The 18,782-nt window shown below is 32.5% G+C and overlaps 2 protein-coding genes across 2 annotated transcripts in view; one reads left to right on the top strand and one right to left on the bottom strand.

Annotated features, from left to right (window-relative positions):
• Nucleotides 1–18,782, top strand: part of LOC142974958 (cysteine proteinase-like) — a 289,518-nt gene that overhangs the window by 202,189 nt on the left and 68,547 nt on the right. The gene's annotated exons all lie outside the window — the stretch shown is intronic.
• LOC142975015 (uncharacterized) overlaps nucleotides 15,224–18,782 on the bottom strand; it is a 46,033-nt gene continuing 42,474 nt past the window's right edge. Inside the window, exon 6 of the mRNA XM_076117639.1 lies at nucleotides 15,224–17,320. Within this exon, the coding sequence (XP_075973754.1) occupies nucleotides 17,235–17,320 (86 nt within the window). The 3' untranslated portion in view covers nucleotides 15,224–17,234. The remainder of the gene's footprint in view (nucleotides 17,321–18,782) is intronic.

The following is an 18,782-nucleotide window of genomic DNA, read 5'->3' as shown; positions in this document are numbered from 1 at the left end:
GTCAATTCTCTTGTGTGAAATGTGTTATTACCGAGCGCGTTTTTAAAGTCTCAGTCATTTCTTGTATGCAGTAACTGAATTGCAGACAACGAAATAGATAATAAATAATACATGACAATTTTGTTGAAACCACTATTCCTACGAAAATTCACTCAGTGTGTGTACTTTATACATTTTTATTTTGTGCGCTAAAAGGTATTCCCGTTACATATTATTTATACGCAACGGGAAAGTTTTAAAGTTACTACAGAGCTTTGTTTATTGCCGCCTCCTTCGTACATAAATCCTTGCCTCTTACACTAACTGTAGGTGAAAAGAAAATACATTTTACTATAGAACAAAACACATCATTAGTTGATTTTAATAATAAGTACCTACTGTCGAAATTATTTCACATTTTCTCGACTCAATAGAGAGCATAAAGTTTCAATACCAGTACCGGTTGTTATTGTTTTGCTTTGAATACAACAATCTTGAACATTTATCGCAAGTTGGCAACAAAACCGGACCAAAATACTGTTCCTACAGTAACTAAGTCGTAATCCATTCCGATATTTTCAACCAATATTATTTAACCAAAATTCTAGTGTTATCAATAACAAAAGCCATAAAGTAAAAAAAAAACCTATCATCGACTGACAGCCGATAAACCAACCGTAGTTTTAGTTCATACGTTACAATTCAATTTGGAAAATCTACAACGCGTACTACATTGTAAATACATATAACGTTTTTATCGTTTCGTAACTGCGAAACGGCAATAACGGATAATAGATATTAATAGGAAACCAAAACTCTTTTTATCCGTACTGATAGTGCAGTTCGGTTACAGCATAACTCTGGTTATTGAGAAAATAATAGCTATGACGCTGTTTAGTTTTTGCTACCTCGAATTTGCACTGGATTTTTTTTAAAACGGCTATTTTGCTGTCCATCGTATATTGTATGGATTAAATTTTTCAACTTTTATGAGACTGGTTCGATGAAGATGATATTAGGATTATAAATCCATGTTAAGTGATCATTTAGTATCTTGTTATACTGTTGTTTTAATAAGATACAAGCTATACCTATATAAATGAGTAGTATACAATATTAGGATATAGAATCATTAAAAATTGTTCATGGTTGTTGCTTTAAGTTTAGCAAGCAATGATTAATATTGTAGGTATACAAATTAGCTTTGTGACTAAATATCCATAGCAAACTTTATTTAACAATACTCTCTCAACAGTTAAGCTACGAGTAACAGATAAAAAAAAGTATTCGTTCAAAAAGCTTGTGATACACAAACAAACTGGAAGCCTACAAATACCTTTCTAACGCAAAAGCAAATTACAGAGAACGTCCAGCCTTAATAGCAAAGGACAAAAGCCTGAAGCAGTCAATTCCCCGTACCTCTTTAACCCGAAAACAAGAACGTTGTTACTAGAACAACAGCCTATCAAGTTTACACACAAATAGTAGAGTAAGGTACGGCTTGCACCCGCAAAGCCGGATATTTCAACGTTATCCCAATGAAATAGTTTCGTTTTGTTTGAATGTGCCCTTGTCCTTTTTCCCTTAAAGTGGTCACTTCTAATGTTGGTAGCCGGCCCTTCTTGTACTAACTAATTGTATTACGCTTGCGGTTCCTGGGTTTTGGCTTTTAGTGTGTCGTCGTCTAGAGTGAAACGTGAATTGAATAAAAGGATTTCCTTATTTGGTTTGTTAATTGTTTTTCGATTTGTTATTGTTTAATTCCCAAAGAAGTTTTTTATATGAAATTTCCACAAATTTTGAGTGTGTTGGGTTTAAAGTGTTGCTAATCGTAATTATTAACCTTAATTATTTTTTAATAAGAAGGTTGATTATTTTATTGTAATTGAACGAACCTAACTATGTTCACGATATTTCGGGGTTAAAATAAAATTAAAGTAATTAATTTTATATTTTTTTTTAATGAAATTATTCACTTACATAATTAATTTCACTTTGGTAACGAATGTGTTATTGCAAGTACTCAAACCATATTAGCTAACGATAAATAGTTTATTTTTAAAGTGAGAGTGAATTCTGTTGGTTGATACTTAGTTACAAATACACACATTACGGACCCAAACTACAACCAGACTGAAAGTATCTTTGGATCACACAAATATTTGTTCCGTGTGGGAATTGGGGCTACTACACAACTACTCTGAGCAATGCTTGTACTTCAAATTCGAGATGTTTTTCAAAGCTTACAATTGTGAAGATGTTTTAAACGTAATCATACAAAAGTGTTATAAAACAAACTGACCAATCCAAGATCATCATGAATCAAAACAACTCTAATCTAAAATTCGTGATTTTTTCCTTGTTTTTTAATATAAATATGACAAAACGAGAAATGTTTATGTAATTTAAAAGTTAAATTTGGTTTTCAAAGTTAACGTTCGTATGTCGTCTACAAGATTCCAGTTAAATTGGGTTAAAAAACTTGAGATGAAATGTTAGGAAATTAAAACAAAAGTTTCATGTTATTATAGTGTACGTCTATCAAACTATTCGTAACTTAGTAATAATTATGAAAGTTTTGAAACGGTTCATGGAAACGATAATAATGTAGCAGTTAGAAGGGATTCTTGGTATAACGATTGGAAAAAATGATTTTCATTATACTGTTTGCTTTAGGAACAGTCTCTGGGTTTATTTTACTTCAAAAATTTGCTAGAAAATTCCATTAGTATCAATATAATCAGAATTTTATGTGATTTGGGAAAGTAAAGCTAGTTGCTGATTTAACATATTCTGCTGTATTTACTAAGTAATGTAATTTTATGATTTTGTATAATGTTTATATTTCCGGACCACTTAGCTTACGTTAACTGTATAAAAATACGACATACATACATACTCGTACATTTATCAGAAACTTAAGCTTTCAACTTCAATGATACCAATAATTATCATTCAACCATCATGCTGATTATAATTGAATTATTTCTATAAATCTTCATCATCCCAGTGCCTTTGTCAGCATTCTAAGAATTTCATCAATAATATAATTGCAGCTTATTTGCAGGTAAACAGATAAAGCACAGCGTCAGTTTCATTGTTCTCACAAGGCTGCAGTCTGAACACTCAATTAGCGCGCAATTTTCATAACTGGCTCCGTAAAAGTCTGGCTACATTTGAATTAATTAAAGGAAAAATCTGCGAGAGTTTTGATTACTTCACTATTTTCGAAGATAGTTTGCACAGAAATTGTTGCAATTTCTTATTTCTACGAGCTTTTATAATATTTTTTTATTACGAGACTTGTAGAACGATAAAAGATACGATAAGGAATGTTACGATTAAGAACATTAAATAGTACAATACTTTTTTATATGTAAGTTTTCTTTACAGGATAAAGGTACTGAAAGACACGACATTTTATAACCATAATTCTATTACAGTCCAAATTATCCATATGTGCTGTGCTCCCAATTTAACCATGATGAGCTATTTATACTTTTTTAGGAATTCGATAACTTCTATACCACAGTCGTTTTGTTAAAAAATATTTTCCATCAATATGGTACAAAATAATACAACAATAAAGCTAGTGACACGATGTTGAACAACAAACAATTATTTCCAAGTGCACACAAAGCTAGAATCAGTTCCGGCTTGCATTTGTTAATTAGCAAGAAATAACCCCGCTCGTAGGTACTCCGCGTTAATGTGTAGTTCAGACTTTGTTAAGTTCAAGTAGAACTTCTTGTTGCCTGCTAAATTGGTAAAGGCGTATTTACCTTGTTAATTATACTGGCGTTTTGGAGGGAAAAAGGTTTAAGACTTGCAACTTTATAGTGGTAGTGACGAATTAATTAGTATAGGATAAGACGCTAAACTTTTCTTTTTGTTGTTTTATAAATTTATTTTTACTTTCGGTCACAGCATTGAAGTGTTTTATTTCCAAATATGTAAATATGACAATCAAGTTTAAGGTTCACAAAAAGGGAGAAAAATGTTAGTCCATATTTACCATCTACAAAACTAATTTGTTGATTATATTTCATTCGATTTGTTATTTTCACTTTTTGTTAATATTTATCTCAATCTACTTGAGCGTTTTATCAGTAACATTGGAGGTAACTCTGTTCTCAAACACACACCTTTTTTTTCGAACAGACTATTATCGAAGTATAGAAAATATATTAACTGTCATAACATCATTTATTCGTTCCGTCCAACATCGCAAAATCAGTCCAGTCAAATTACTCTACGTCCATATCGACGGTAACTTAATATGCCAATTAACAAGCGTCTGGACACGTTTTCCGCTGGAAACTTGTTCATAACTTTAGTTCGGCCATATATCGGTAGTTGGATTACTTTGTTAACGGGAGCTTACTGGTGCAACCGCCACTTACCTGCTTTTAGCCTCTCCAACTTGAATTACTCATAAACCTATTTACTGAGTGCTGAATTTGGAACGAACTTTTGTTGTATGACAAAGTATGTTGGTTTAAAATTGTGGTCTATTTTAACGTATGAAAGCAAATATTTAGGACACAATTAATCAAATACTTAAAAAAAAATAATGATAGTTATTATAAACTTCATTAGCTCAAGTCAATGTGATTTTAAATTTTGGGCCCGTTATCGGTATTTTTGCTAATAAATCGTTACCTAGGTTTGTGCGTAGATAGGTGACCATTTTCATTGAATTTTGGAAATATAGCCTTGTAAGTAAATGTAATATGGTTGCAAATCAATAACTCAGATAAAAAAATCCTCTTACATAAAAATGTCCGAAAAATGAGACATCAATTATTTCTGACCTTTACATTTTACGTATAAACTCGTTATTTTTATGCAAATTCATGACAGAATATCGGCACAATTGGTAAAAATCAGAATACGAATAAAACGAATGTAGGTTTTTGATATAACAATCATTAAAGTTCAATTCTTATTTGCAGAAATATATTTTGTAAAATATAATTGGACGGAACATGAGATTTTTAAACCACTGCATTTAAATTTTTATTGCCCGATTTTGCCAAAATTTTAACTGTAATCCGAAAAAAAACACTTCATTCAATAATATGATTTACGTTTTTGTGACTACTTTGTCATATATCGTATAAAGCGAATAATAAAGATTGTGTCCGCTAGAAACAGGAAGCTGGAACAGTAAGTTGTTAGATTATGATATAAACAAGAAGGCAAAATAAACTCATAAATGTTTATCATCAAAACATAGCACCCAGTTAAGATCAAGGCGCAAATAACTTTCATGTCAGATTTCATTTCGTATGCAAACAAAATTAACAGTTCAAAAGGCTCTCATTTACCAGCGGGTCACCGCGAACCCTCGGCTCATTTTTTATGTAGATTGCGTCGAAGAAAAGTTTTACAATATCAGTCTGCGACGCGAGAGCCCTGTGCCATCCTCCCGGGACCTTCCCTGTATTAAATTCGGCTGTATTCCACTGTCTTCCATTCAAATACTTTACAAGATGCTCGAGTGCCGTGAAATCTTTTAGAATAGAGCGATACACCGAAGCTGTCTGTTTTTTATAATGTGGTATTTACATAATGTGTGTAGGGAGGGTTTCCAATTTGCGCTTCTATAGAGGAGCCGGAATAATTTGTTTAACTAAATGTGTTGAAACTGGATAGTAAGATGTTGGCGTAGATTATGAAGCTGTCTCATGCAAATGTAAGTACACAGTGTTGTGAATATTAATGAGTCTTTTATTAATTAAGTTGTTACTTTATATAAAACCTTTTATCATTATTTGTTCCTCCAGTGGCAACTTAATTTAGTAACTGGATTTGGAGTTTGCGTTTGCAATAAAAATACTTACTTATAAACAAAGCCGGCCAAAATGGAAGCCGTCCAAAAGTCTCGAAGTCTGAACGTACAGAACAGGAACTCCTGCGTAGTCGGAATGGGTCGCGTATATCACTTTATATGCTACGTAATGAGTATAATTTAAATTACATACCCCAATACAGCTAATTTTAAGCCAAGTCTCAGTTTCTAGTAAAATATACGGTTGGCCATTAGCGAGAGCGGACAGTATGCATTGCATCGTACCAGGATTTTGCATTTCCATCTTATTGTTGCTCTGCCCTCGTTTGGATGCAAATATTTTATAGTTCAAGCCCGAGCGAGCCGTCCCGCATTTTAGTTTCTTTCGCTTCCTGTAATTTGCTTTCGTGATGTTTTTTCTCCTTTTCATCTCGCTTATTCCAATTTAAAATGGAACGTGCATAAAAACCTCGGATATTATTCGACGTATTCGCGAATGCTGGACTGTGGCGTTTATCATTGTTGGAGTAGAACTCATATTCGTACGAGCCGGTACGATGCCATTCTTGCGATGCATGCCGGCGAATAACCACGCAACTGTCATTTTAATTATTCATTTGTAATTCTCAGTTAGGAAATATAGTAGCATTAAAATGCTCATGTTTAAAGAGTGGGCAAGCATTTTATGGAAACGTGGATACAGTGGAGTGTGAACAAAATGCAATGTGGTTTATAGATGAATGAAAAATAGGCTCGGGCCGGCTTATCATCTCGTACAAGTGAGAGTCAACTGCGGGAAGTAGGTTAGTAGGCGACAGTGTGCTTGTGAGCGATAGATTAACAAACCGTCTCAGCTCGTGCTCCACTATCATATTTAAGCTTAATACGACACATTATTTAGACAGTTGGCTTTGTACACATCTCAATGTACTTAATTAGCTAACTTGAAGGAGGAGTATGTATTTCCGTATATTATTATGCATGTTGAGTGTAGTAATATAATATTACACATTATTGACTACGTGACTCGAATAGTTTACGATTATTCTTACGAATAAAAAAACTACATTTCAACGAGGTTTTTACGTTTGATAAAGTTTAAATTGTATAAAATAAAACTAAATGGAACGACTTTATTATTCAGTCTAAACCACAAGTTAGGTACTGGAAACAAAAACTTTTTGTTATAAATTCAGCTAGATGTCGGAACAATGTATGTATATGAACGTACTATTTACATGTAAAATATGAGTAGATATGTGTATAAGTTTATTGCACGGTTGGCATGCGAACATAACTTTAGCATGAGCATTTATCTTCCTTCGGTACACGCTAGAATTTTCTTACATATTTTCTTCGCTTCATCTATTCTAATATTAGGTATTATTACAATTCCAACCTCCGGGGTTTACGAAATTGGCAGCTTTCAATGTATTTTTATATCTGTTCGACCTCGTTACTTTAAGTCAAGGTGATATAATACGCGGTGGGATAAAATAACAAGAAACGCCAGCATTTGTATACTTTGTAGGTACGATTTTTTACACGTGTAAGAATTTGAATAGGAAAAAATGGATAGTGTTAAATTAAGTTATTTGTAGTATTTCTGTGAAATAAAAAAGTGGAAGTGAAGCCAGTAAAGTTGATTAACGGTTCTAAGGGCCGATATATTGGTAGCTTACGAGATCTAAAATTTATTGAAATCAATGTAACTTGAGGTGCTTTTTAGTTCCTCAAAAAGATGTGTGATTTCGTTTCGGTATCTTAATGGCGACAACTGGTAATTGTTGTTATAAAATATTTCTCTGTTTACAGAAGCAATTAACAGTTTATTAATCATCTATTGAATTCAAAATTTCATCACAATTGCTTTGCATTTATCACATTTGATAGACTCATTGAAAATCATAATTCATATAGTATAATAATAATGGTTCCATTTCGCGGCGGTGACCGTCAAATGTCACGGAAAACTCACGGTTCGCCCCCAACACAAATTAGGGATTTTTCTCCATTCCGATATTTTCACGGTGAAAATTGTAAAATTTGTGAGTACCGTAACATTTTTATACGTTTGAATATTTTTTTTGCAGAGAAATAAATTCAGATGAGAATGCTTTAGTGAACAGCTTCGATAAAGTTTTATACGACGTGGGTTCAAAGTTTATTTAATTATCATTATTGATATGGTCATAAAACCTTATTAATGCTATATTTTAATGTCTTTATTGCTAAATGTACTGCATCTTTTATTGCTAGTGACCATTATTTTTATATTCGCAATTGGCCCTCTTGTTAATCCAATTTATTACGTACTTTTTAAAAGTAATAACGTTCTTTTTCGAAAATTAATGCCTTATTTAAAATCAAGTAAATTTTAATTTCATTGGTCTGAGCAATTAAAATAAAATTTAACTTTTATTTTCTTAGGGCAAAAGCTGTGCTTTAGTCATTTTATAATATAAAATAAAAAGTAATTTACTTAACAAACAACTTCGAAATTATTTACGAACTTCAATCGGAAATTCGGCCTCCATTTTAAGGCTTTACAAAACTTTTTTAAATCATGGAACGACCGTCATGGAAAATAAACTAGCACATATGCAATTAAAAACGGTTTTTATTACATCTATTTTTTGTTTTTAAACTTTGTTTGAAACAACACGCGTGTCAAAGCACCCACATAATTTCTTTGTAAAAGTTAACAAGCACCTGCCACGGGCACATTAGCATCGAATTATAGTCGCGTAAATGCTACATGGTTACCCGTTTGTTCCTTTTATGACGCGCACATTTACCCCCGCCTCTAAATTAGACCAAATTTACCCAGTTCCCCTGCGGCATGAATACGACCCTTTTATTTCGCCACTTTAACAAGAAGTTGATAAAAATCTATCGCGTATGGTGTCGTTGACAAGCCGCCAGGCTGGAGGCGAGCCAGACCACACGGAGTGATGCAGTTTTTTATACGCAACAAACTATAAGAGAAGTATACTCGGTTTTAATTTACCCATTTTGGCACGTCCCGACGGAACTGCGGATCATTTGTATTAGGAATACGGATAATATGATCCGAGAGGCGACGACTAAATTACTCGACGCCCCTCGGAGAGTTAGTCGTTTGCGTTATTATGAGCCTCCACGAAAGCCTTTAGTTCCCTCTGTAAACATAAAGCTACGGGCGTATTTCGGAAAAATAATTACACGGTATGAATATATTATCTTTATCGCCGATTCGCGTTGTATTATTTCATGCGGTGCGCGTTTGACTTTCATTTTTATTTGTAACGACAACTATTATCACGTATTGGTTTTATTTCTTTTCGCAAAACGAATCAGTAGAGAATACACGTTTTGGGTTTGTTTCAATTTACAATTAAAAACATTGAGCAAGAAAAATAAATGTAATTATTTCTACATTTAATATAATTTTGTGTGCACTCAAGTTTGAATAGTCAAAACTAATTTGAGTTCTTTGAGCTATTTGTAATTCGACGTCACTCATAAATTTACTATTTATACAAGTCACGTAAATGAAATAGAATTTAATTTGTGAATTCCAGACATCTAAACTTTCTAGTGGTTTGTTTCAAATGATCTGGGCACTACTCAGACAATACTTGTACTAACAATAATTAAGAGGTTATACAATATCTTCTTTAAGCACCATACCTATTATTATATCTCTACTGTCCTCACTGCAGGTCACTTTCTCTGTATAAAGCTATTCGAGGCCTTTTTTTGGCGTGAGAGCCGGACCCATCTTGCCGCCTCTTTCAACCGGGATCCACTCAGCCGCATACCATACCGCATATCCATAGATCATGCCGGTGCGTTTCTTTATTACATTTTTCAAGTTGTTAAGGACAATTGAGTAAAAAATAAACAGAAAGATTATGGAAAAAGCTCAAGATGAAATAAGAAAAGATAGAAATATATCTTCAGAGTCTATGTTATTCTCTAGCACATATAATTTTTAATACTTAATACTATAAAATTAAATTATACATAACATTAGTCTTGAATAATTCAGTGTTGTGAGAGCAAGCGCAACGGATTCCGTACAAGGCTGGCCCCACGAGGGACCACTTCCTTATTCGCCGTCCCGACAAACTGTAGCGAGATGTACACTTAATTTGATTCAACTGTAATGTATAGGCTGTTTAGGAGATTTCTAACTGTAACACCGTTTTGTAGTTTACAGATTACGTAGACAATGTACCAAAGTAAGTGTTTCTTAAATAAAGGTAGGGTAACGGTTTATAAGCATGCTAGGTTGCCGATTTTAGGAAATGCACGCCTTAGTCTAGAAGAGTTTCGCATAGAGTCGGGAATTGTGGCTTTAGAACAATCTGGAATATTACATAATTTCATAGAGATTTGCCTTCAGTTGCTATCTGTAGCCCTTCTTAGATTTGTAACTTTAAACTAAGGGAAATCTTCGCCCTATACATGATCATAATCATGGTCGTTTATTTTGATTTTTATAATTACAAAAAAGAAGTACTCGAAGTACTACTTATTGCCATCAGGTATCTTTCTGTTACTGTGCAAACTGTCACTGCTGTGTAACTGCAATTACAGTGGCAATAAACCTAAGAAAACACTACGCAAGAAGCCTGCTAAGAACATTACACATATTAAATTATGAAGTAAACTATAAAGGCCATAAATATTATTACGAATTTAATACAGCAGTAAAACTTTAAACCTAATACAATAATGTTCTTACGTAATTTTATTGTTCCACCAGTGTCTAGACTTACTAAATTAAATTGCCCTTCATTTGCATCATTTAAATGAATACAAAAATTTGTATAGTCAAATTACGCAATTCGGCAAAATTACTTTTGAACAATATTTCAAAGAATTTAATCAAAACGTACTGAACAAATTACTATGGAAATTAGAAGTCGAAACAAATTTATTGGGCTTTTTAGATTTACACCTATATATATTTACAAACAATACTAAAGAGTGAGAGAGGCCTATGCTTAAGAGGCTTATGCATAAGAGGTTTTTCTTTACCTATACAAACCTGTGTGACCAAAGTAAGATACAGATTCTTGAATTTGTCCACAAAAATGACCAATTGTAGTTCAGTGGAAAGATTTTCTAATGGATCGAAACCATTTTGTATTCAAAACTGATCAGTGCCCGCGTATATCAGAGAAATTATTTTTCATACAATTATTTATTACAGAGCGTAGGAGATCACGCTCTTGTATTTTCCCTAGAAATACTACTGTAGGTTTTGCAACTTTAATATTTCTCATTTTTTGATAACTACACTGTTGTTTGAATACCGGTAGCGTACAAATAATGCCATAAAACGTTAAGGTCTTAAAAGTTTCATACAGAATATTTCATTTACAGGTATGTTAGAAATAGCTGACGGCTGTGGTTTTGCTCCACTTTTTTAATAATTCTTTCGCAGATATCCCACGTTCAATTTCAGCTCGATTCATCAAACCGTTTAGCCTGTGTATTGATGGATACGTCAACGGATTCATAGGCTTTAACATGACGTACGTCTAAAATATCATACAGATTGAGGATCGAAATAAAAATTATAGTTTTTGCATCTTTGACGTACTTGAGCTGTTATATTTTATTTAAAACGAGATCCCTTGCCGTGAATTTGATAAGTACATAATCGATTATAAGAGGTGTTGGCAATTCAGGTATTTCTTAATATTCTACGGCGCATATAGAATTGTTATGCCGTAAAAGACACAATTTTTTATAATAACAATCGGAAGTAGATTTTTCCCTCTAATTCTCCGCGGCTTAGAAGCCCAAAATTCCTAATAGGGAAGTAGTCTGTCCAAACAAAAAATATTAAAGTTTTCACGGCATTGCGTGAGGGTTATAAAAGCATATTATTATCTTCTTTCCATTATAGCTATTATTATTTAATACAACATACAATACTAATGATCAGCTATTATTAGAATTAAACCAAATGGAGGTTGAACAAAATTATCACAATTAGTTTATTACTCGGTCTATATTGTGCTATCATATTTATAGCTTCATGCGGTATCCAGAACATTATACAAAATTATAATGAAAGCCTTACAGTAATAATCTAATATATTATATGAAATAAGTGTTTGTAAAATTATTCCGTTCTTTAGATTATTATGTTTTTTCATCGATTATTATTGCACGAAATTTTGATAACTCTATAACTAGATCGGCATAAGTCAATATTAGACAGTGTAAGGCGGCACATTTATCTTTCTTATATCACTCTCAACATCAAGTAAAAAGCAAGAAGTCAGAAGCCAGTGCTTTCCAAAAATACAGAGCTTACTACAGATTTCGGTAAACCATTTTAACTCTAAACTCTATAGCAAAAAACCTTAGGAAAGACTCCATAGCAAGACCCAGGATTTGAACATGTGACAACATATGGGACATTAAAAAAGATTTAGTTTTTTTGCAATTTCATAATAACTTTATTTTGGCTTTATAAATGTCACGGCTTTAACCACAAAATATGTATTTATATTTATACAAAAAGGTGACAAAAATACTGTTATTGTAATACTGTGTAAACCAAATAAATGTAGGAAGTGAAAAGGGTCGTAAAAAGAATCATCGCGTTTTTCTTATAAGATATATCGTATACTAGTTACTGAAACGTTCTTCATAAACGTTTTTGGTTATGTTTGCGTGATACAGGAGTCAATGGGCCGAATTCAATCTATAGCAAAGGAATCATGATGAATTTTAATAACATTAACAATCAGAGGGGCAATTTTCTTTTACTATTTAAAACTGTTAGATATTGCAGTACATTTGAATTGTCTTATTCTCGGTAATCGATAGCTATCATATCTCGGTAGCTGCGCTGCAGGCGTTAGGTTACGTGAAACAAAGAGATATGACTTTGTAAAAAATAATTTCACAGATACACGTACAGATTTTAATCATCAATAGTATGGTAAACAACTGTAATAAATATCCGACTTCAAACGTCCAACCGCACTTAAATCCCAATCCAAACCAAATAACGTCAATTGGACAGTAAAACGTACGGACATTGTAAATAACACACGGTTGAGCAGATCAGTTCATAGGGATTATTCACCACGGATCCTCATTACAGCTGGGATTAACTAAGCTGCAATTGATTTCAGAGGCTTCCCGCCAACAAACTGTTTGTTTCGACTGTAGTTTGTCGCAGTATTGCCGTTTCGTATGTCATTGTTCTGTTTGACACTTGATTATGCATTTATTCTGCTTATCATCTCTTCACTACGTATAATAAAAAGTCCCCTTATCGCATCTATCTGTGCAAAATTTACTTGAAGCTTACTGAACAGGTTTTCACCAATAAATAGTGATTCTCGACGAAGGTGGGTCGGTCTAAAATTGTCAAAATTTCATACAAACTTTAATACATTTTTTATTTTATTCTGACTATAACTTAATAAGTATCACCTGGGGTTACTTGGAACAGTCGAAACGGGTCGCCAATTTAGAAAAAAAATGCCTCGAAGATGCAGCCTCTCTACCTTTACTTCAATAGTTATGATCTCAACAGTGACCAGTTCTTGATACACCAAAAGATGTAAATGTAGTTGCATGTTCTATAGCGTCCTTTTCTTTACCTCAATACTGCTGTTAAAAGACCCACCTTATTTTGATCAAATATTCCCAATAAAATGCAAGTAATATGACACATTTCGATTTGTTCCTCAAATTTCTACGTTACGAATTTTGTTTTCCACGTAAGATGCCTTCCGTGCTTTTAGTGATGTTTCCTGAGAGCAGTGGCGGGCTGTTCTATATCGATAAGTTCCATTAGGATTTACGGCATACTACTTAGGACTTCGCGGAACTGGAGCGAACTATATGGATTTTTGTCTCCGTGCTATTTGGTATACAAACTTGGGAATGACGGTTATTTAAGACGTGCCTTTACACGAATTTAAAAGGTGTCTGCGAGAATGTTTTAAAAGTGTTTCTTGTTTGTAGTGGTGACGTAAGATGATTTTGTATTTTTCTCGATAATAGTATACGAATGGTCACATCAGTCAGTCATGTTTAATTAAAATTGCTTGTTTTTTAAAGGCCAAGAGACTCTTAGTAATTTATTTTTAATAGGTTTAAAATCAAAATCGTTTTAATAAAAGATAAACTGATTACATTAAGTTTTATTTTTTGTTTGAACTCAAACATAAGAGATTTGAGTCGCCGTCAATTTTATTGGCAATTAAAGTTTGAAAGGCGAAATGTACAGTTTTTGGTAAAGCATTTCTTCGTAGTTTATAGAGTTTTCACAGCGTTCTCGATTTCAAGTCACACCTTTTAACGGTTACTCTTGGGAATAGTCGTAGCGTGCGACATATCAATGAGGTTTTAAAATATAGTAAGAGCTAACATTAAAGTTGAGTGTTGGAGCAGCAATGCTTTAATATAGGTACCGAATGGTACGTATCAAAGCTTATAAAGGTCTTCAGATATATCATTTCAGTTGACAACTATTAGAAAGCCACTATCCTGTTCATTGCTTTTCCCTTAGATTATAGTGATTGACACGTTACATTAAAGCTGCAATGTACTGAATTGGCCATCGATTTGACGTAAACAACTAAGATAAGTCATATATATTATCTGTTACTTTTGACTAATGAGGTTGATCAAGAGTAGTTTTGACTGATTTTGCTAGTCAATAATAGTTTTGACTGGTTATGAGTTTTGACTGCAACATATATACTGGTATGTTAAATGTTATATAACCCAGCAGTATCTTAAAAGAACTAGACAAAACTAAAAGATGAAAAAAACTGCTTGTACCTAAATGCAAATAGTGTTCAAATCTATTTACATTAAAAACAGTAATCTTATGAATCTAAAATAGGTTTTAGAAGCAAGTCCTATCCAAACCCACGCCCAGATATTAAATCACCGCTAACACATTTATGAATAAAAAATAAGCTAATAATAATTTTCATTAGATATTTCATACATAAATTCATAGAACCCTCCTCAGGGTTACTTTACGTACACTTGTTTATACTTGTAATGGTTTAAAATTGCGAAACGAATTAACATAACGATGAACAAGTTAGACGTTTGTTAGTAGGTCAACTGTCCTCGGAGTTATTAAATACTTTCATGTTTTTTAACAGATGCGTCAAAAGGGTAAGTGTGGGATTAATATGTCTGTCTCTTTTACTCTCGTGGAGTTTGTGTTATGCTGTCGTTTTATTTTTTTATGATTTGTTTGTGTAATATCGTGTTGTTTAATAGTACTAGGGACATTGTCTTGTGAGTAGTATTTTAATGAAATCTTGATTGTTTTAAAAATGTGTGCATCTGTCATTTAACAGTACAGTACGGGTAAACCAGAAGTTTATACTCTACTTTATTACTTTTTAATAGACAAAGGATGAGTAGACGAATGAATAACAGGAATAAAAACCAATCTACAATTTGTATCATAACTTTATTTACGTATCCCATTTAAAATTTACAATAAATACAATAATAAAAATGATACAAAATTAAAAAGAAACAACAATCTCGTGTCACTGTACATTTATAGTTAAAAAGATGATGTCGTGCAAAGAATTGACGTTACCTTAAGTGAAAACACAGCCATAGATTAACGCCTATTTATTAAAACTAGGAATTATTTTTTAGGTAAAACTAATTAACTCTCAGAGAAGCTAGAAAAACTTTTATAGGCTGACTACGGGTGTGAAAATACCGCACATTTTCAGAAAAATCCTTTGAAACATTCTCTTAACAATGAAATAATCCATTCAGTTTTAGGTATGTCTATTCTTTTTTTCCGCAACTCTTAGCTTTAATAATGTCTCTCGTCTCATTAGGAATTTGGAAGCCTAATATAATTTACAAACTCGCATTATAAAGGTGTCATTCCGAATACTACTCAAATTATTATCCAACCCATTTCTTAGAATTTCGCTATTGGATTTGCAAACTAAATTCAACAAGTCAATATACCCTTCGTACGGGATGTGTGTAACATAATGAAGATTGTCTCTAATTGGGTAATCCAAATTATCGGATTTATGGGAACTAATTAATTGTCCTATAATTCCTCTTACTGTCGATACATACAGGATAATTATGTATTGGTATAGTAACGATGTTACGATACTTCGTGATAGACTACAAAGAGTCATCATTGGACTGTCTTCGTCTATTGAACATGATCCAAGTGTTTCACTCTACAAGGAGAAATGTAAAAACTGGTTCAGTTATGAAATAACGTAGGTTATTGAAATTATATTTAAACATAGAAAAATGTTGTTTAGGCCTTCTAAAAATGTGCAGTTTGATTTAATTAAACGTTTATAAGTGCTACCAGACTATAATGAACATGTACCAAGTTAAAGTTGCGTTTCGCATAATATGGTGGACATTTCACTCACGTAGTAGTTTAAAAGAAAGAGAAGAAATATTAAGTTAACTTAAAGTCAGAGTAAGGTGGAGAAAAGTAAATTATTGAGAAACATTTTTTTTACCAATAGTATTAAAATGGTAGTCTTTGAAACAAAAAATCTGATAGCACTTTGATACAACCGTAGTCAGACTTAAGTCTTTTAAAAAAACGCACAACAACTCAACATAAATTTTACAAATTATTTTAAATTTATATTTAGATATCTATCAACTTATCAACAAATTCACTTTATACACTTTGGATGATTCGATTAACGTTTCAGAAACGTACAAAAAATAATTATCCTTCCCTGATACACATGATGCATGATTTCTATGGGCGTATTTATTTTTTATATTATAATTTATTTTGTTTTGTCTACGGTGTTTTATACTAGCCTTTTATACTTACTTGCCTTTCGTTCAGTTCTCAAGCTTGCAAATATTGTTGGTATCGTAAATGTTAAATTATTTGGTTTTATTTTTAGAATATATCTCGTCCGAACTTAAAACGTCTAAGTCTTTTGTTTTGATTATTTTTTTCTAGAACTAAAAATTGCTTTACTCAACAAAAACAATGTACAGGTTTCATTGTGATTAGGTTTTGACATGTTCTGTAGCATAAATGATCTAAAAAACTTTAAAACGTAAAGTAAAATAAAGTGCCATTTGAACTATTTGAAAAGTAATACGAAACTGATTCGGTCTTGATAATAGCGAAACCTTATTTATATAAAGTCAAGTAATGTTTTAGGATGGTTTTCTATGATAATGCTTTCACGTGACACGCATACAACTTGCTGAAATACAATGTCCAACGGCATTGTTAAATATTGAAAAATAAATAAATTCTTGATTTAGTCAGTACTTCTACTTCGATTGGTTAATAATATTTTTGCTGCAAAACATGTCAAAACCTTTTCAAGTATTTTTTTGTATACATAGTTACATTTTTATGTATGTTAATACAGGCCGTTTTCGATATTATCTACACTTAACACTAATATCACCAGACAATATTTCACACCGAATCTCATAAGCTCGTAAACCTTGATATTTCATTATAAGTCAATAATATAATTGATGCTATTAACACGACTGTATTGACTACTTTTGTACCTGAAACAAATAAAAAAGAAATGTTAAAAAAATATTGTAAATCCCGTATAAAGTATCGAAGAGGTCATTAGGTGTAGAGGTATTAAATATTGAAACTTGGTAGCGTATGTAATAGGAACTAATTTCGGCTGGTCGTTCTATATGTCAAAATACTCAACACGATAATAACGAGCGTTAATCGTGATTATTTATTTAAAGATGTTGAAGAAAACGTCTTTTAAGTGTATGACTAAAAATAGAGCCGCCTATATTATGACAATTGGATTAAGTCAGTTATCGCACAAAATCAAAAGTGCAGTTATCCATGAAAAACTACAAGTTTTAAATCGTCGTAATAATAAGAGCTTATATTAATAATGATGATATACATAGTAATGTGTTCCAAACAATTGCAGTACATTTTTATCCCACGGGTAAACTAGTACACCGGTTTCATATTAGTCACATTTAGCGAGTCGACCTCACTGCTATTTAAGCTTATTCCACACAAACATGGCCGGTTGTCACCAACACCACAGCCGTCGTTCACACTAGAAACCGCAGAACAAATTAATATTAAATATCTGTTTGTTGTTATATGTGTTCAGCGAATCAGAGAACATGTGATGTGAAAGATTGTAGATAGAAAAAAGAGAAAAAAAATTGATAAATAGTTTTTTCCCTATTTAAGCGAATAGTTATGCTCACTTACGGATCTTATCAGTGTTTTGTCAATAATTACAGATTGATTTCTTAATTAATTATGTAAAATTATCCATCATTAACTGATGTCGAAAGGATTGTTATTCACGAGTGAATGATCAAAAGCAAATTAACAGTTAAATGATAGACATTACTGGTCTTTAGTAAATACAAATTGAACAAACAAAGACCAGGTGCTTACAAATATTGATCAAACCCACTTAAAAAACTTATTCAAAATTACGCGCCTAGAAACATAGTCAACTTAACTAACGAGTAGTTACAACAAAAAATAGGCACAAACCAGTAATACCACAAATACAGAAATAATGTCAATCTGTGTGTAAACGATAAAAAATAACTAGAAAGCAAAGCGGCAAATAATTGCAGAGAACGCGATGACAAAATAAAAGTACAGTCGGCCACAAAATATAAACGTAGTGTGAATCCATACTAATATTATAAAGCTGAAGAGTTTGTTTGTTTGTTTGTTTGTTTGTTTGAACGCGCTAATCTCAGGAACTACTGGTCCGATTTGAAAAATTCTTTCAGTGTTAGATAGCCCATTTATCGAGGAAGGCTATAGGCTATATAACATCACGCTACGGTCATTAGGAGCGGAGTAGCAACGAAAAATGTTACAAAAACAGGGGAAAATTATGATTCTCTTATGTGACGCAAGCGAAGTTGCGCAGGTCGGCTAGTGCATCATAAGTGTGGAATCAACCAAAGTTCCCGTACTATGGAGAGAGCTTAACGTTTCAACGTAGTGCGTAGATAT

Source organism: Anticarsia gemmatalis, chromosome 8 (genome assembly GCF_050436995.1).
Source record: "Anticarsia gemmatalis isolate Benzon Research Colony breed Stoneville strain chromosome 8, ilAntGemm2 primary, whole genome shotgun sequence".
Lineage (NCBI taxonomy): Eukaryota > Metazoa > Arthropoda > Insecta > Lepidoptera > Erebidae > Anticarsia > Anticarsia gemmatalis.
Note: the sequence above shows the minus strand (reverse complement) of the source record. Positions and strands in the feature narration are given on the sequence as shown.